This window comes from Mus pahari, chromosome 1, assembly GCF_900095145.1.
Source record: "Mus pahari chromosome 1, PAHARI_EIJ_v1.1, whole genome shotgun sequence".
NCBI classification, from domain to species: Eukaryota; Metazoa; Chordata; class Mammalia; order Rodentia; family Muridae; genus Mus; species Mus pahari.
This window is the reverse complement of record NC_034590.1, coordinates 39,040,946-39,061,132: the sequence shown is the minus strand read 5'-3', so window position 1 is coordinate 39,061,132 and position 20,187 is coordinate 39,040,946. Positions and strand designations below refer to the sequence as shown.

The window sequence follows — 20,187 nt, the reverse complement described above, 5'->3', positions numbered from 1 at the left end:
TTGTACCCCCAATGGTAGATGGGCTTGTGTGGTCCTAGAGCTCACCTCTGCCTCTGACCAGGACTGCCTGTGGCCATAGAGGTCATCAGTTCCTCCAAGGCTGGGTCTGGATAGCCGTGGTCAGGGAAGCTTAACTAATGAGGTCAAGTCAAGTTGGGTAAGAACAGACTTATTATCCGTGGCACAACAGTGGGAGCTGAGTGCTGTGTTTAAGCGGCTGAGGGTAGTTGTCTAAGACTAGTCCTCATCTAGACCCTGGAATGCATGAACATCTCAGAGGTTCAGGCAAGGAGAGCCTTTGTGATTCCCATGTTGGAGACACAGACCCAGCATGAGAGAGTGAGATATATACATGAGGAGTCAGAGCACTAAACATACAGCTCACTGCTGTCTCCACTCAGCGCTCACAGCCTCTCAGGGCTGCACTGTACTCTGAAGTTAGATTCCTTCCACCTGAGATTCATCCAGGCAGCTCTGTGCTGAGCCTCACTAATGGTCATGCTTCTGGGCTATATTGGTTTCATTTGGGGAATAACGCTATGGGCTTAAATTTGTCAAAGATTGGGAAGGATTTTTTTGGTCTTCTCCAAATTCACAGTTATCCAGTCTTCATTTTGGCACTGCAGAAGATAATTGCTGTTTTGCACTGGAAGTCTTGGGAGGTTTTGAGCTCTGATACAGGCTTGTGTATGTGGGGCCGTGATAGGCAACCTATTTTGGTTGAATGAGGCTTGCTCCGGCGACCCAGTAGAAAACTCTACAAGGGACAGAAAAGCGAGCCACATTCCCAGAGTCAGGTGCCTGACACCACAAAGCCCCCAACACCATAATTCTGTGACTATAAGTCACACAGATAATGTCCCAAGCTCCTGGCATTCTGGCTAGACTCTACCTGACCGTTACCTTACCATAGCCAGGTATGCTCCTCCCCATAGTTACCTGACAACAGCAAGGTAGCCCAGACCACTATAAAAGGAGCTGCTTGGCCCCTCCTTGCTTTCTTTAAGCTCTCACCTTTCTTACTCTCTAGCCCTCCTTCTCTCTCTCCCTCCCCCCCCCTCTTTCCACGTGGCTAAGGCTAGCCACTTTCCCTGTTTCTGCCTTCTCTCTTTCCCCCTGCCTTTCTACAATAAAGCTCTAAAACCATAGACTGTCTCTGCTCATCAAGGCCTGCAGTGTTTGAACGATGGGATAAGCTTTCCCCTAAAGAGCCGTGTCTAACCTCCCAGCGGAAGGCCTTCCTGTTCTCCAGCCACTGACTGGACCAAGGACTCTCACTGGTATGGGAACCACCCAGCGAATCCCTCTCCCCTGCTCTCTCCTCCCTTTGGCCCCCGGGGCTAACCAAGCCGCCCCCGGGGCCCCCATTTTGTTCTCAGCTCTTCTGCAGTATCCGTCGAGAGATGCCCGAGACTGAGAACCTGTTATTTAGGACTGCCCCTTGTCCACCACCCGAGAGCTGGGGTATAGTGGCTTCACACAGCCAGACACCCACCCAGGGCTGCGTGGAAAGCCTGTGGCAATCTTTCTGGACCGCCTGTCCAGAGCACCAGAACTCTGGCGGGACGCGGGTTTTCTCTCACTCCCTTTATTCCTCTGGTGCCCTCTGCCCCACACACCGTACAGCACAGAAATCTCTGTGGGCAACAGAATCTGGGGAACAGCCTTCCAGTAGACAGGCTCCCCCTCTTCCCAGAAGTCAGAGGCAGAACCAAACTGCCTGCTTGGGACTGTTAGGAGGCGGTATCCTGGGTCCAGCCAACTCAGGAACAAGTACCATCTTACAGGCAGGGCCAAAACCTGAGTTCATGATTCCAGGCCCCAGATCTAACGCCTATCCTGCTTCTTCAGGGGTTTCACGTTTGTCTCTTAACCAGTAAAGGATGTAAAGAGGGAATTCTCCAAGGCACACACGTAGTGAATGTGTTGCCTGCTGTGACTTAGAGTGACTAGGTGCAGCCTGCCCACTTCCTTTGTCCCCTATCATTCTAAATCCTGGGCCTGAATCCAGGAGGGGACCTAACTATAAAAGTTGAATGGAGGACCCTGAAACCAGGTGACCCAGAGTCACCAATCAATGCTAATTTCCTTGCTTAACCCCTTGTGTCAAAATATGATTGGCCAGTGCAGCAGGCCACCCTACTCCCCCTTGCTCTGGGTTCCAACTCTGTAATAATATTGTCCAATCTCCCTTCTGGGACACAATTCAGATCCTGAACTGGTCACCTCCCTGTGTGCACAGAAAAGGAAGCTGTCATTTTTAAGTTTCTGCCTCTGAAGTGAGTTTTCTCTGATTCCACCTCAAACCCAACATGCATATATTGCCAGGTTTTATAGTGAAATGCAAACACAATAAATTTTCAGGTACCATTTAAAAACATGTTTGGACATTGGCAACAGACTGTGAAATGTTGATGGTTCTCACTGTGCGGGCCAAGCCAAGGTAACTGCGTTCGGGCCCCTTGGGTGGAGACTCTGGGGGTCTAGAGAGGTTTTCAGTTGCTGAGACCATAAGGAAGCAAATATACCCTCTGTATTCATGAGACACCGAGGACAAGTGTCTTGGAACAATCTCTGGGACAAGGCTCTTGGAACAATCTACTCAGTAGAAATGAATCATTCAAAATTACTATGGGTCAAACAGCAAAGACACGATGATGATGATGATGATGATGATGATGATGATGATGATGATGATGATAAACTATAATGGATCGCCTCGGTACACTATACAGGTGTGTACACTATATAGGTATGGATGTAGACGCACATGGATGTGGATGCCAGGTAGAGTTCTTCATCTGCCATCAATCTTTGTTGGACAGGTTTCTCACTAGCGTGATTTGGCAAGGCAGGCTGATTGGTAACAAGCCCCAAGGATGATCTCCACTGCCCCGGCCCTGGGGTTACAAGGGAAACTGTACACACCCAGTTTTCACCTAAAAAGCATCATTCTGAGAAACATTCAACTGCCATTGACCCTTCCCTGCCTCTTGAGGTGCTGACTCGGCAGCTCTCCAGCATCTCCAAGGACTCTTGCATCCTTAGGTTCTTGCCTAAGGAATGTACAGCACTTCTCAGGCCTTAACATAATGGCTCTGCCTCAGCCTAGCCCCCAGATTTGTGAGCCTTTCACGGTGGGTAGCTATGTGGTTAGGGTCACGGAAGTTTGCTGGGGTACCACTAGCATGCTGCAAAGAGCAGCCAGGCTGGTGAAGAACACCTACTGTGCGCTTTAGGCTGTATTTGATTTGCTCCCACCACAGTGGGATGCTCCCAGTGCAGTACAGCCGGTTGGAAAGAGCAGAACAGGGCATCGTGGCACACGCCTTTAACCTCAGCACTTGGAGGTAGAAGCAGGTGGGTCTTTGTGAGTTCAAGGCTAGCCTGGTCTACAAAGTGAGTTCCAGGACAACCAGGAGACAGAGAAACCCTGTTATGAAAAAGAAAGGGAACAACCAGATGGAGGCATGCGGGATCAACAGTGAGGACAGCTCTGAGGAGTGGAGAGAGAAGTGAACGTGCCTCATTGTGGCCTCCAGCAGAATGGGAGCTCACGATAGCTCATACTGCTGTGGCAGGGTGGAAATCTCACCTTAGACCAGTCCCCGGTTTTCCACTCATAGCAGCCAGAGTAGTCCTCACACTCCTCCTCTGCTTTCGGCCGTGTGGACGTGTCACATTTCCCTTGGGAGTTGGTGCATGTCACAGTCCGTTTCTGGATCCCTTTGCCGCAGTTGGCAGAGCACTGTACGACACAATATAGGTGCTTAAATATATCCTAACTTGGTTTAAGTCCGCCAACGCCACTGGAGTCCCCCACTATGTGCCAGGCCCAGAATGGGGGAGCAGAAATGATGTTATATAATCTGTCCTTGAATTTGAGTTCTTTGCGGTCCTCTTTTACCCCCAGGGGACCCAGCCAGGTGGCCAGTACTGGGTACAGGATTCAGGATTCAGGATTCAGGACTCAAAAGAACTCATGGTACCCAGGTGGTCAAAGGAAGAAAATGGGATTCAATGGCCCAGTTGCCAAGTCTAAACAATCTATGCATCGCAGGAGTTCAGGGAGCAAATGGAACATGAGGTGGCAGGAAAGCAAGGGCCAGCTGGAGCTAGGTAAGGCTCTGGAAGTGAAGGAGTCTGAGCCAGCTGGCCTCCAGATACACAAGGCAAGGACCGCCACCAGGAAAGGAGGTGGCAGCTAGAAGTCATGGGTGTTTCTCCTAGGCAAGCCCTCAGAACATCAGCGTGGATACCAACATCGAAGATGGCAACACTCCATAGAGTAGTTTAGTTCACTCCCTAGGAGCCTTGGCAAGAAACACCACCACTAGGTAGAACCTGGTGGTGGTGGGGTCACAAATGATAATCAAGCTCTCAAGAGGTTAAATCGGAGGTGTCCTCATGCAACAAGAAGGAATGAAAAAGCTGGTCAGTAGGGGGCGTACACCTTTAATCCCAGCACTTAGGAGGCAGAGGCAGGCAGATCTCTGAGTTCAAGGCCAGCCTGGTCNACAGAGTGAGTTCTAGAACAGCCAGGGATACAGAGAGACCCTGTCTTCAGAAAAACAAACAAACAAACAAACAAACAAACAGACAAACAAACAAAGCAAACCAAGAAAGAATGACAAGCTAGAAGATTTGACAACACCCAGAGACACTGGGTGCTCTGGGACAGGTCTGCATCTTGTTCCTGGCTCACTACACTGTGGGAAGGCATGGTGCAGTTATACATCTCCTGACGTAGAAGGAAGCCCAGACAGAGAGGACTTGTCACCTTTGAGAGGTCATAATGGACAAGATGACAGGCTGGCCAGTGAGAAGATGGGATATGCTTGCATCCCCTAGCCAGAGGGCAGAAGGAATACAGACCACAGCTTGGGGAGCCCCCCCCCCACACCTCCTGTAATTTGCTGTTGCTATGTGTGATTCCCTGAAAAAATGCTGCCTTTCCACACAGAAGCGGAGGAGGTTAAAGGCTGTGTTCTGCAGAGAGTTCAGGCTGCCCAGTTTATTATGTGTGGCAAGCCATGCAGTGACAGAATGACAACGAGGCCAACTTTTTAATTAAAAAGTTCCAGCATGTTCAGAAAAACACATAGAGGACAAGCGTTATACTTGACATTTCTGTTACTGATGTTTATCCTAAAACATTACCTACCTATCTTCTTCCTATGAACTTTATTTTTTTAATTGAAAATTTTATGTGTGTGGCTGTGCCTGAGTATATGTATGTGTTATACACATGTAAGGGTGTCCAGAAAAGAGCATTATGTCCCCTGCAACTGGAGTTTCAGCCAATTGTAAGCCTCTTTGTGGGTGCTGGAAACCAAGCCTGGACCCGCTGCAAAAGCCTCTGGCTCTCTTAACCACCGAGCCATCTCTCCAGCTCTGCATGGACTCTCCCTTCTGTGGTACTTTGAGACTAATCTTGACCTGCTTGTTTCAGAAGGCACACACGTGCCTCCAAACCGGCTGTGGGGTCACCTGGAAGAGCTGAGAGAATCACATGGACTTAGGTGTGTGGTACTGGAAAAGGGATGGCTGAAAGTGACCTCAGACGTGAGGGGCCGCGCCATAGCGGACTTTAGGACATTGAGCCTCTTGGCCCTGGAGGGCCGTTGCAGGAATCCAGGCCACTGAAAGGCTGTCCCTTTCCCTCCATGTGACAATTTCCTGACCACGTTGGCAAGTCCACCTTTAACACTGAATTTGTGGGTTATATCTTGATCACCACAGTGGTTGCTCAGCAACTCCAGGGCCAAGTTACCACCTCTGCCTGTGGTCAGTTCCTGTGTTGTCTAGTCTGTGCGTCCAGCCACTCTCTGGGGTTTTAAACACTGGTTTCTTTGCCAAGGCCTGGATCTGCCCTCCTTGGTCAGTGACCCATTCCTTTGAGGCCCTCAGCCCTGCCTGCCTGAGGAAGAGCAGGTGCAGGAGGATGCTGCCTTTGAAGGACCTAGGGAGGTGATGCTCAATCTTTGTTTACTACCCCCAGGATGGGGCCGAGAAGCTGAGGCTAGGAGGGCGCCTGGCGACCTTTCATTTCCTTCTGATATTAGGTTCTCTTTCCAATAAAGTCATGAAGAATCTGCGGAGGAGGTGGGTGGCAAGCGTGAGCAATACTGTTGGATAACTAAGTCTCTTCTCCCGTGAGAAAATGAAAGTTCCTAGCAGAAGGGCTGTAGGCTCGCTGGCACACAGCAGAGGGGCAGAATGCCAGCTGTGTGGGTAATTCACGGGGGACTTAGATGTGTGTTCTAGGCAGGCAGCGTCAGATGGGCCAGTGAGGCTCAGGATTAGGATCGGGCATGTGCAGAGAGATGGGCAACAAGGAAAGGCTTTAGATCCTGTTCCTGTGGGTCACACTGCCCACAGGTAGCAGTCTTCCATGCTGTGATGAGACTTGGCTCCTTAAGTAAGAATGGATTTTACTTTTCCCACAGGGAAGGGTCTGAGAAGAAAATGTGGGGATTCCATCTGAATAAAGAACAAATCTTGTTTGACTGGGATCAAGGTGGCCAAAGCCCTAGGGATCCCCTGTCCTGGAGAAAAGGGGAGGGCGTGCTCACTGGCCTCTACCTCAAGGACAGAGGAAGAATCCGCACAAATAATAAACCAGAACCTAAGTGTATATAAAGAAAAAGAATCAACCGATTTTACATTTCCCATTTTTCATCAAATATCACAAAGGACATATAAGGACCCTGGTTCTTAAATGGGCGCATTTCAAGATTTGTCGGAAATTAAACTTCAGTTTAGAGCAGCCAACAGCAGACTTTCTGTTCATTAAAAAAAAAAAATGGGTCAAATACTTTTTTATTCAAAATAATTCTGTTTGGCAATCAAAGAGAACTTTAAAAATATTTTCCATACTGAAGAGTGTCTTGGATCTAGCCTCCTTATGTTTCCTAGACCACTCCAGGTTTGGTGGAACCCGCAAGAAGTTCATCCCTTTATTTAGCTATTATTTTTGTTTGTTTTATATCCAGACCATCAACATAATTGCAATGTCAAGGCAAAGCTCTGAAAGATGACATCACCAGAGACAAAATGCTATTTCCAGGATTGGCCTTCTAACTTAAAGTTGGGGCCTAGCCGACCTCTTTCCGACATGGTTTTTGGTGTGCGATTTGCAACTGACTTGCGTACCAAAGACTGTCCCGCCTAGCATCTACCCCTGCAACCTGCAAAGTCTTCTCTGGCACTGCAGGGAAGAAACCAGCAACTTAACTCGACCAGATTGCAATTCAACCAGGTCTGAGGGAGAATAAAAAGGTCAGTGGGTAAGTATGTATGTATGATGCGTGTATGGAGTGTGTGTGTGTGTGTGTGTGTGTGTGTGTGTGTGTGTACATATCTATCTATCTATCTATCTATCTATCTATCTATCTATCTATCTATCTATCATCTATCTGTCAATCATCTGTCCATCTATTATATCTTGGTGGGAATTTGTACACGAAATGGAATCTAATAGTACTTTCCTAGTGGTGTATACACATGCAACCTCAAAACCATATCATGTATGTTTGTTTGTCTGTTTTTAATCTTGTTATTTTAGATGGAACTTAAGGAAATAGGGGCTGGAATGAGCTTGTGATCTGGTCACAGGGCAGGTGAGGACTGTGGTACATGGGGATGAGTTACAAATACCCTGGAGGTGACCGTACACTGTGGGCCTTGTGGTTAAGGCCTTCAGGTTCCCGCATGGCTTCCACCTCAGTGGCAAGCCCAGGCAGGCACTCACCCCTGACCACTCTGAAGCTTCCCAGATAGACAGGCAGTCCTGGCCTTCGCAGCTCTGTACTGGTGTCGGCCGGGGTTCTGAGCAGTAGATGGGCCGAGTAGTGACGTGCGTGCCGTTCTGGAGCTGGTACACGCAAGTCACCTCCCGATGCTGCGTGCCCTTCTCACAGGTCGCTGAGCAGGGGCTCCACTGACCAGTCACCCACCTGCCCAGAGAAAAAGGACAGTAAGAAGATAAACTGGCAGTGGCTGAGTAGGGAAAGAGACGGATCTGGGAACTCTGTCATCAACTCTGGAGATAATTCCAGAGCTTCAAACAGAGAATGGCCAGAGCGGTCATCTAGTTCAGTGGCCCCCGTGGCACAGGGAAGATGTTTAGTGCAATGGAGTTTGAGTGGACACGAAGCTGGTCATGTCCCAACAGCAACTGAAAAAAAAGATATTTATATGTGTGCATGTGTGAGAGAGAATGTATGCACGTATATGCTGACAGGTATGTAGAGGCTAGCAGAAGGTTTCATGGTCTTCCATCTCTTTCCACCTATGCCCCAGAGGCAGGGTCTCTTCCTGAGCTGGGGACTAATGTTTTGGCTAGGTTGGAAGCCAGAAGGTACCAGCAACCCTTCTGCAGCCGGGGATAAAGGTATTAACAGAGACAATCAGCAAGTTCTGTGGATGCTAGGATGCAAAGTCTGATCTTAACAAGCACCCTTAACCACTAAGCCATCTCTCCAGCCACCTCCCCTCCCGACCCCCAAACCCTGTCCAACAGAAACTTTCAATACGGTTATGATTCTGTTTCCTGCCCTCTGCCCTGAGAACCCAACACTGTTTTAAGGCAGTGTGATGTTTGTTACCACAGCATTAACCGACTGATACAGATTGCCTAAAGGCCTCTCCAGTACACCAACACTAGCTTCTCCCTGCTTTCCGTGGCCCCTGAAACTTCCAGACTAGAGCCAGAGACTCTTAACGCAGGCATCTCGTGGGCCACTGGAAAACAGGCCTGAGGATGTCGCTTGAAATGCTTTTCTAAAATTGTCTACCACCCACTGTTTCAACTGTCTGTGAGTGTGTGTCAGCACTACCGTGCAGTCAAAGTTCCAAATCCTTGCATTTAGGGAAGGTGCTGTGTAGTCGTTTATAGTACAGTTAGGCCATGTTTTTTTGAAGTGCACATAACATTTACTAACCAAGTGGCGTGGTAGCCCTTCTAAGCCATAGAGCTTGATGGAAGGGCTATTGCCTAGGCTCTGATAGGAACTGGCATTATTGGCTTATGAAAACATCCCGCCACTCTCTGTCCTCATAGCCATGTACTGTGTCCTACTCTCTGTGCGCCTGTGTCCTCCCAGCTATCTTCTCATAAGGAGACTGGATGAGTGGGGGCATCCTGCCCCAGTGTGATCTCATCTTGATGAATTAAATCTGCAATGACATTATTTCCAGGTGGGAATGACATTCTAGTCTCCTGGGTGTCAGGACTCTAACATACTTTTCTTTAAAAGGAGGCTGTGACTCGGCCCGCCACACAACTTTAGTTATGCCTTCAACTTAATTCCCCTGCACTGTGTAACTCAACATATTCCACGTCCAAGAGAATAGTGTGGGCATCGGGGGCGGGGGGCATTAGGCCATTATTAAAGACCCATCTCATTCATAACTCTGAGAATTTTAAGCTTCTGTTCACTATGTTTTATTTTAAGGATGAAACCCAGGGCCTTGTGCATACTAGGCAACATGTTCTTTTTTTTTTTTTTTTTTTTTTAAAACTGGTTTATTTTATTTTATTTTTTTCCTTTTTTTTATTATTATTATTTTCTTTATTTACATTTTAAATGCTATCCCGAAAGTTTCCTATACCCTTTCCCCCACCTCTGTTCCCCTACCCACCCACTCCCACTACTTGGCCCAGGCCTTGCCTTGTGCTGGGTCATATAAAGTTTAGGCAATGTGTTCTACCAGTAAGCCAGCCCCTCTTGCTCTCTTCACTTCCATATTTATGTAGGGTCTTATTACATGGGCCAGGCTCAATGTGAACTTTCAATCCTCCTACTTTAGCTGATTAGGTGCTCAGATAAGAGGTGTGTGCCACCTGTGCTGTGGGTGGAATTTAAACCAGACAAAGGATTTCTGAGTTCTCTTGAAAAACGATTGAGCGGTCACAGAAATGATGGCTTTGACGGAGGTACAGTCTTCTGGCACAATTGCTTTATGATGAATGTACAGCAGATCTCAAATTAGATAACTATAAAGAGCACACGTAATTGCACTCATGGAAGACAGGGTGGCATGCCGTGTTTCACAACACCAGCTAACAAAGGAATTACCTAGGAGACTCGGGGTTAACCTCAGCACTTCAGCGTAGGGGGTAAGGAAGGGCGCGCTTGCTATTCATGAGCATTTGGAATTTTCAGCGCACTTGTCCAAAACTCAAGCTCAAGAAACAAGACACCTCCATGTGATTCCATGTGCTTGTTACAGAGGTGGGCACATCCCAGGCACAGCATCAAACAGGCCACACCTAGAATCCCACAGCATAGAGTGGATGTCACAAAGCACTCCAGCATTCCCAAGAAGCTGCAGGCAAGCCACCGCCACTGAGATAGTACACTTACTCAATCCCAGCCTGGCTGAACCAGATGCACACACCCCACTAGCTTGTTGCTAGACTGGCTGAGATGTCCTTTCCTGGGGGCCTGAGAGCTCAGTGAGTCTACCGTGCTTCAGGCCTGACAGATGCAGCCTATTCTGACTGGGTAACTATTATTAAAAAATGTAGACACTGGTTCTGTGGAGAGGAGCTCTGGTTTCCCCGGGCGCCCCTGGAAAGGGCGGCTCGGTGGCCATTCTGAAGTAAAAGAGAGGAATAAGGTCCCCTAAAATTAATTTTCTTCCTAATTCTGAATAAGTCTGCATGGTTCAGATGTGAGGAGCGGGTATGATAACACGAGTCTCCTGTTTGAGGACTAGTGGCTATAGAGCAGGGGGTCTTATTTATTTCCTTTGGGCCTTGGGCACTTCCAAGCACAGGGAAGCAGTGGAGCAGTTTGAATATTACTTGAACGTAGCAGTCAAAGTATTTGGAAGATGCTTAGCACAAAGAAGCCTGCAGGGACATGAGTCCATTTTCCTTGGCACAGGACTTCTGTCCCCTGGTATGAATGTCCAGCTAAGAAGAAGCCCACACTTTTCTCTGTCTCACTGTGGTGACAAGGTCTTTCCTAGGACACCTGTCACTTTGTTCACCATGTGTGTTGTGAGCCTGAGGGATGGGATGTGCAGAGTCTTGCCAAGAGCCCTTCCTCCCCACATGGCACCAATCAGCACCCCGAGGACCGTGCATAGCCGTAGACCCTCCCCTCTGCTCAGGACTGTGAATCAGCACCTCCAGGACCATGTGTAGCTGCAGACCCTCCCCCTCTGCGCAGGACTGTGTCCCTTTCTCAGACCCCGGCAGACTGGGGCTAGCAACTCTGATGCGAACCGTCAGACAGCTTTCACATATGCCATTTATAGTTTCTGAAGACAGGAGACTGCTTTTATTAAACAGATGTGTGTGGAGGAGGAACAGCGTGGAGTTGCAAAGGTGACAGAAGGAGCCTGGATGGGCTGTCCTCCCAGGGGAATCAACAGGGCCCCTTTAACAGTCCCACATGAGGCTTCAATTCCACCTCTCTCCACTTAAACTCAAAAGTTATGAGTTCTCATATACTGTTCCCTGAAAAGTAATATTATTCACATATTTGTTTTTTAAAAGAGGAAATGAAAATCTGAAGCGCATCATGCCGGCCTGTGCATATGAGCTCTCTTGGAAGCAGGCAATTTTGCTTGCAGAGAGGCCCAGTAACTCATGATGTTCTCCTTGGTGTGGCCAACAATGAATGTGTTTGAAGGAAACAATCTTTAGCCCTGGACTCTGACTTTAAAATGTCTTGTGCCCACTGGATCCTAAGCTTGAGAAGGTGGGGGACTTGCCAGGACCTATGACTTCTTGGACAATTATGACGATTTTGTGTGTGCTATACAAAGAATGAGTAAGCAAAGGAAGGGTTGGGGAGACAAGAGGGAGGGTGGAAAGGGGCCAGGATGGGGGGAAGGAAAGAGGAAGCTGGCAGATTTTCTGTCAATACTTTGTTAAAATATGCTTCAAGGGAAATTGTTTCGACAATAGTTTCTCCAGATACTACAACAGATGTGTAGTCAGCAATCTTCTAAACCCCTGTAAAGATTTAATATTATTGACCCATTCTATAGGTGGGGAGACTGAGGCACTGTGGGGTTCACTAGCCTGCTCGAGGCCATTCAATAATGAGTGGCAGATACACTTTCCAGAAATGTCATTAGGACTTGGCTCACTTGCCAAACAGTGAACTCATTGAAAGAGCATCTTCGATATACTCAATTATGAAACCACCACCATCTAATTTTGGAATGTTTTCACTGCTTCCACAAGAGACCCATGCTCCTTCACTGTCATCCCCAAGACCCAACCATCCATTCTTGTCCTCAGTGGTCACTAATCTGACTCTACACATGTCCCTGTTCTGAAAATGGCACAATACAGCATTGTCCCTCTGACGTCACTTCCTATGACCTCACTTCCTAGGATGTCACTTCCTATGGCATTACTTCCTGTGACATCTTAAAGGTCCATCTGTGGTGTAGCGTGAGTCATTGTTTCCTTTCTTTTCAAGGCTGAACACAGAAATCATTTAGGAAAAAGACAATCAGATAGTGGACAAAAACTAAGGGAAGAAATCACAAAAATAAAAATGCTGGATAAACATAAGAATAGGCAAACTGCTGATACATGACAAGAAAAAAAATAATTCATTACCACTTGCTGTCCACAAAGCAGTGACACAAGAAAAAGTAACCAAGTCACATTTATCCCTTAATGGTGAAATGGGGTTTCCTACTTTATGTTGGGAACACTGTACAGGGGTCCATTTTAGGTCCCATTTCATCTGTAAGGGGTCGTCGCCAGGTGTTAGCCTTCTGTGGCCCACCAGCTGCCAGCCCACTGTGGCCTGGTGCTGGACTTCCTCCATCTTAACAAGCCAAGTTGAGAGAGCAGCTTTCTTCTGAGCTTTCAAATGTTGGACTCTAAAACCTTGAGCGGCCTGTGTGGGCCAAGTCCTGTCTGCTGAGGAATTTGGCCCTGCAGCCTCCAGTCTGGGACTTTATACTTTAATATCCCAAGCTGGCAGCTGTGGATTTCTGAGCAAACCCCTGAAAGGACAGGGGTGCCATCACCCCATCTCCCATCCTAAGGAGGCACAGAACCACTGGTTGTCACGTGCCACCCCCCATCACTTTCTCCTGGGTTTTGACCCTCTACGTTTCTAGGAGACACGCATGTTACTTTTGCCTTCAGGTTGGCTTAACAGGTTAGCCTAAAACATTCTGCTGTAAAAAGAGGGAAAAACAAGAAGAACAAAAAGAGGTCTCTCAGAGGAATGATGAGACACTGGTTCCCCCAGGATATGCACTGAATGATACCCAATAGAAAGGAATACTGAAGTCCCCAACCCAGAGAGTTACAAGCAACACCCCAGGCCCAGTTCACACCAGCAGAGGACCCTCACAAATGCCTCAGCTGCCTGGCCCAAGATTACTCAACATGAAAAGACGCAGGCAGATCTCCCCAGCATTCCGCCCTGTGGCTGTCCGACTTTGGCTATGAAAGGGCTCAGAATTTTATAAGACTCGGGAAATGTTCCTAGGGGGAGTTCTCAAGGGCTGGAGTGTGCCAGCTCTGCTGCTTCTGGAAGTGGCACTGAAGCAAAGGATTATTCCAACTGTAGGATCTGGAGGTCCCGAGGCACAGCCCACCCCCACAGCTGGATGCCCTGCAAGGGTTCTGGTGCACAGCTGTAAGGGGGCAGGGCTCTGCCACTTCCTCCTTAATACCTTTACCGAAAGCCACACACTCAGTCAGTCCTGACTCCCTGAGAACATCCATCCACAGGCCAGCTAGTCTCCTTAGCAACACTCCAAGGTGATGATGACCGTTGGTCCAATTTGAATCCCTGATGACTGTTAATGTGCCACCGTGTTAGAAGTGGCGGCTGGTGGTCATGGCGTCTAAAGGCCATGTGGGTGGTGAACCTGAAAAAAAAAAAACACATGCCCCAAGGTGACAGACAAGCTGGGTGGAACCACGCAGACACAGCTGGTGCCCGCAGATCTCAGCCCTGAGTCAGAGGCTGGCGCTGGGCAGTGTCGACCTTCTCATTTGCCTACACCGAGCAAGGGTGCCTGGTGAGCAGGACACATCACCACAAACCTCAGAGCAGATGGCAGTGGAACACTTGTGGCCCTGACAGCCATTTCTTGCTTCCCTCTGTCTGACTCCGGGACTTCTCTGGTCTGTGGCTGCTGACCATGCCGTCTTCTGTTTCTCCAGGTTCTCTTCAAAAGCAGATTGTGGTGCAGTTTGGTCTTTGGCAATTCTGTCAGCGTGGATTTTTAAACAGAAGGTGTGGTTCTTGCAGCTGGGGAGGTGGCTCAGTCTGTATAGCCTTGATGTACAAACCCGAGGACCTGAGATTTATCCCAAGCATCCACTATAAACCTACAGGTGTGGTCCTGTATGTTCCTATACTCTGAGAGCAAGGAAAAGGACACAAGAGGACCCCAGTAACTCCAGCCAAGACAGTCTAGCGACATCAGCAAGCTCTGGGTTCAATGAGAGGCTTTGCCTCAAAGAATAAAGTGGAGAGGAAGACTCTTGATGTTGACCTCTAGTGTCTGTTGGCACTGGTGCGTGCGCGCGCACGTGCGCGCGCACACACACACACACACACACAGACACAGACACAGACACACACACACACACACACTTAGAGAGAGAAGGGTGGGGATGAAGATGGAGTTCCTAGGATGCTGGACCTCCAACCCTCTACCCTGTAACCCTGCTGGTGTGACTGCCCACAGTGCCCAGGGTGTGTGAGGGGTAACAGAGCCCAGGTATGCCAAGTCCAGAAAAGGTGCTCAGCTTGGACAGTTTTCCAGTCCACGTGTAAGACCCTGTTATGTCCTACTAAGGCAACCCTCAAGGGGATCTCTGTTCTGGCTCCCCCCCTCCATGTCCACCTGAGGTACAGTGACTAAGAGGCCATCCCACTCGAGGTCTCGTTAACTTCAGGCCACCCCTGTAACTAGCTCAGCTGTGTTGCTTCCCTACTCTAAGACCCTGAGCAGCCCCTATACCCGCTGACTTTCAGAGCCTGGGCGTGACTTTCAAGACAACACGATGGTGTTCTCACCCCTTCAGCCCTTGCTCCTCCTTGTTTCAGTGAGGATTACAGACTTTTTCAGGAAGATGTGCAAACAAACAAAAGTAAGTCTTCAGGTTAAGGAGTGCGGAATGAGTTAAGTTCACGGCACGGGTAAGTGCCCAGTTACCCTGCTTTGGTTGGCCATGGATGCTTGCTTGGGTGCCCCTCGATCCAGAGATGTTGGTGTGGCTCTCTCTGCCTGGCACTTTCTCCTCACCCCTCAGCTGGCCATTGGAGGTGCTCCTCCAAGGCCCCCCCCCCCAGTCCTATACTTCTCTGATCTCCGCTTACACTCCCAAGACTCACTAGGTGGCTGGAATGATTCTCCTCCTTCGAGAACATCCTAGGCTTGCTATGGGCTTGAGACTCCTGAGGGTAAAGAGGCCCGGGCATAGTTTGGGAGCCATGCCTATGCCTTTGACATCAGCTATCCAGCCCAGCTGCCCCTGGGTTCAGAGTTTCGATCTGTGAAATGGGTATTCATCCCACAGAGTGATCACATATGGCTGACTATATATTCCTTTCTGGCTGACTCAAGATTCCAACAGGCACAAAAATCAGTTTAAAATGTACAAATCAGAAAACTTCCTTCCCTCCCTGTACCCTTCCTGCCTCCACACACCTCAACCACATCTTCCTCTCTTCTGCAGTGAGCCTTGTAAGACAGTATGCGCACAGCTCAGTTCCAGTGCACGGGGAAGAGTGTGCATTAGTGCATCGGCCTAATAAAGCAAGCAGCAGTTTCCTATAAAAAGTTAAAAGTGAGATAAATCTATGATAAAATATTCATGCCCTTTGTCTCACTTCACAGAAAGCTTCAAACATCCCAGCCGAATGGAGTCAGAGCAGCTGCTGGGCAGATGTTCGCAGGCAGGCAAATGAGAGACAATAATTAGTCCCAATTAAGTTCTCAGTAAATTATGTAAGGGAGGTTTCTAGCCATTCTGCTCTGCATGGATGACTTGCTGCGCCAAAGGGAGCGAACCTGGTCCAGAATGATTTAGAAACTCCGGACTGCGAGGGATAATTCATGTTCTCAGTGAACTGCAGAGTCTTGGCATGAGAGGAATTAATGAATCCCATAACCACTCTCAATTGAAAATAATAATTTGTTAATAACTTTAATAACTAATGAACTACAGGAACCATCTTTATGAGTCCTCCCGGAAGAGAAGAAAGAGAATCGTTAGGTTTCTGGGCTTATTAAGTCGGTGGCATTAAATCACCCCGGGATGCTTCATAGATTTTTTTTTTCCCAGCAAATATCCTATTAGATGGTCTGTTTTCACCAGAATACAGCTTCTCTTCCAGGTTTATCTGTTTCCTGAGTCTCTGCTCAGGGAAAAATTTCAGTGTAACCAAGGACTGGGGTATCCCACCAAGATCCCCAGAATAGACATCCCACATCATCCTGTTACACCGAGTTTGTGATATATTTTTCCCTCCTCCAGGTGTTGCAGGTTGGCAATTTTCATGGTTGGGAGTGTGTGTGTGTGTGTGTGTGTGTGTGTGTGTGTGCGCGCGCGCGTGCGAGCGCTCACGCACATGCGTGCATGTTTGGGTGGTGAGCATGCATACACACCCATGTGTGCATGTACATACAGAAGCCAGAGATCAATGCCAATTCCTTGATTACTCTCCCTAGTTTTTTGAGACAAGGTCTCTCTCTGTACCTGGGCCTTGCTGTTTGGGTTGGACTGGCTGGCTAGTGTGATCCTAGAGTTGACCTATCTGCCCCCCCTCTTCCCCAGATGCACCCATCTCTGTGTGTACAACTCTTACATGGGTGCTAGAGATCCAAACTTAGGTGTTTGTGCTTCCGCAGCAAGTACTTTTCACACTGCCCATCTCTCAACCTGTGGGATGACTAAGAAGCAGTTTACTTAGAGAATCACACATAATAGTCTACTCCGTGGTGCATGGCCTGGCCACACGGAGCGCAGCCAGCCACCCTGCATCTACAAAGGCCTGCTCATGTCTGGCTGTGGTGATCTTTGTCCATGCCTTATCATTGGCTCTTTTGAAAGACAGCTTTTAGCACAGAGCCTTGGGCTGGTAAAGAACCTTGAAAATGTCTTTCTTTCACGTCGTCCTGAGCTCTGTGTCAATCAGGAGATGTGAGAACTGACTGAAGCACCCTAGAGCCCTCTTCGTGCCATTCTCTAGAGAGCTGTGGGCTATGATTCATTCAGTTTTAGGACTCTCTTTGGCCTTAGTTTTCCTTCAGTTTGTAGAAATTGTAATGATAATTTATGCGTACAGCAGAAAATCTGGAAGGCCCCTAAAATTATAAAGGGAAGGAACACAGAACACGTATGAGCCGACTCTTTATCACACATATTTTCCATAACACGCAATGTCATGCATGCTGTAAACAAAACATTTCATATTTTGTTCCACTATTGAGAGAAGCAATCCCCAGATGATTAGTGATTTTTTTCTAAATATTGACTTTTTAAGGCTTATGTAACACTCCTGTGTATAATCAGAGCCATAAATTACCTAACCAGTATATATGGGTTGACTATTTGGAGAGTTTCCATTTTAACCTCCCATATTTTGGGTGATTTCCCGAAGGTGGAACTAGAAGTTCCGAATCCAGAGTGATGAGCAGGGTAGTCAGGGGGGAATGTCCTGCCTGCATCTCTCCATGACACTGGGCTCACTGTACTCCAAGCGGGCCACGTTTCTCTTCAGCAGCCTGGATGGGCCTCAGAGGAGTCACACCCATTCTTTAGATGTCAAGACCTGAAGTACACAGAATCTGCTGTCCTTCTCCTGCAACACACACAGCCTGTTAGCTGTTCTTCACGAGGCACAGCAGCCAGGCCACTTGGCTTCCACCCGCCTCTTTGCTGCGGACACACCCTGCTGGCCAATGCCTCCTAAGCATGTGGCTCCTACAAACCCATGCCTGGGTGTAGCCTGACTGGCTTCAAGTAAATCAGCAATAAGAAGCATGCTAACCGGACCTTTTCGTGTGCCAGATGTTACGCTTTCTAGTCTTTCCTGGACTCCCAGGCAGGTGAGGAAGTGGCAACTCCCTCGACGTAACCTGTCACTGAGAGGCAAGGTGGGCACCTTTCTCTCTGGATGCCAGAGCCCTGTGGTGTACAACATGGCCTCTGTTCCAGAATCTCGAACGTAGCGTAAAACCAGAAAGGTGTAACCTACACTCCCAGGGATGGAGCTGTCTTCCCTATTTGCTCATCTTCCCCACAAGCAAAGTTCCACAAGGCTGAGAGGAGTCTCTTCGCCTTACGCTAGCAGCAGGAGGACAGAGAAACTGGCATCTTGTAAGCACCCAATAAATCGCTGGGGAAGAGTAACAGTAATTGCATAGCAGGTTAAGTGCTCAGACTAAGGTCAGTGGACACCCCAAGTTCTCCTTTCTAAGAGCTAGTGCCAAATATAGGAAATGGGGGTGCCATACCCCACATCTGTAACTGTCTATATGACACAATATACATATATTTAAAAATAGAAATGTATATAAGATGTATTTTGTTTTGGGTTTTTTTTTCTCTTTTAACTCCTCATCCTCCTGTTTCTATCTCCCAAGTACTGGTTAACAGTTGAATGCGGTTATCCAGGTTTACAATGTATTTATTTCTAGGTAGAGGGAATTTCGTACTTTTCAAAATTTTATTTTATTAATTTCTAAATGTATTATTTTGTGACTAATGTTTTAATATTTATTCTCTATGGAACCTACTACTTTCTTTATGACCAACACCATAATTAGATTCTGTGATTCAAACAGCAGAAATGGAAGCATGTGCTGATTACATTTTCGGTGCAGTATCTGACACATGTAACATGCCATTTTGCTATGTTGTTTAAGCCTTTCATATCTTCCTTATTTTTGCTCTTAATCTATCTCAGTGAGAGTGCTGGGTCGATGTCTCCTGGAACCAGTAAGGTTCCATTGCCTTGCATCCCTGTGGTATATGGTTTACACAGCTTACTGCTATAGTATTTGGACCATGAGTATCCAGAACTACTATGTTCTGATTGCAAACCAAGGCTTCTCTCAGGTTAACTTCCCTTCTCTGGCACATTTAATGTGTTTTGGCTTGAAGTTTACGTTGTCTGAAGTCAGTGTTGTGACCCCTTATAGTAGCCAGGGTTCTCTAGAGTTACAGAACTTATGGAATATTTCTATATATTAAGAGAATTTATTGTAATGATTTGCAGTCTACAGTCCAACTAACCCAGCAGTGGGCAGCTATGAATGGGAAGTCCCAGAGTCTAGTAGTTGCTCAGTCTATGAGGCTGGTTGTTGAAGCTGGTCTTTTATATAAACTGAATTCCTGAAGAAGTAGGTTCCAACAGATGTGCTGGCAAGAAGGTGCAAGCAGTCACAGAAGACAGTCTTCCTTCTTCCATTGTCCTTATGTAGGCCTCCAGCAGAAGATTAAATGTGTATACCATCATGCCTGGATTTGGAACTTGCTTTGTCCCAGGCTGGCCTTGAACTCAGAGATCTGCTTGCCTCAATCTCCCGGGACTAAAAGTGTATATTACCTTGCCTGGGCCTAAGCTTTTCATGGCCATTGTGATCAAGATCTGGGTCAGAAGCCTCTCTCTGTCTTCCAATCTCAAGATCTGGATCACAGGTGAGCCCTCCATTTCTGGATTGTAGTTCATTCTAGATGAGGTCAAGTTGACAACCAGGAATAGCTACCACACCCCGGCTTGCTGTTTCACTTACTGATATAAATTGTTGTGTACAATACCTTACCTTCTCTTAGTTTTATTTATGGCTTTAAAGACTACTTCTACATACCCAATTCCTTTTTTCTATTTTCCCATCATGCCTTTGTTCATCCTATAGTTTTAGACTTTCTCAACCAGTTTCTTCTATGTGTGCTTTCAGTACACATCATAGAGATGAGTCTTAGTTTGTCAACTGATTTGAAATTATTTTTCTTTTAGTAGATGAGCTAAACTCATTCTAATCTATGTGTCCTTAGCTTTTAAATAGCTTTTTATTACAGGTACTGTGCACATTTTATTATATTTGTGTTTCTATGCTTTTAGTCTCTTGAAATTGTTTCTGTATGTAAATGTGGGTCTTGCCTGCCTGCCTGCCTTCTACCCTTCCCTTCCCTTCCCTTCCCTTCCCTTCCCTTCCCTTCCCTTCCCT

The 20,187-nt window shown here is 47.5% G+C and overlaps 1 protein-coding gene across 1 annotated transcript in view; it reads right to left on the bottom strand.

Annotated features, from left to right (window-relative positions):
- The window catches only part of Adamts17 (ADAM metallopeptidase with thrombospondin type 1 motif 17), a 308,973-nt gene that overhangs the window by 21,566 nt on the left and 267,220 nt on the right, over positions 1-20,187 (bottom strand). Inside the window, exons 22-23 of the mRNA XM_029535526.1 lie at positions 7,754-7,958; positions 3,596-3,748 (exon numbers count right to left, since the gene is read on the bottom strand). Of these exons, the coding sequence (XP_029391386.1) occupies positions 3,596-3,748; positions 7,754-7,958 (358 nt within the window). The remainder of the gene's footprint in view (positions 1-3,595; positions 3,749-7,753; positions 7,959-20,187) is intronic.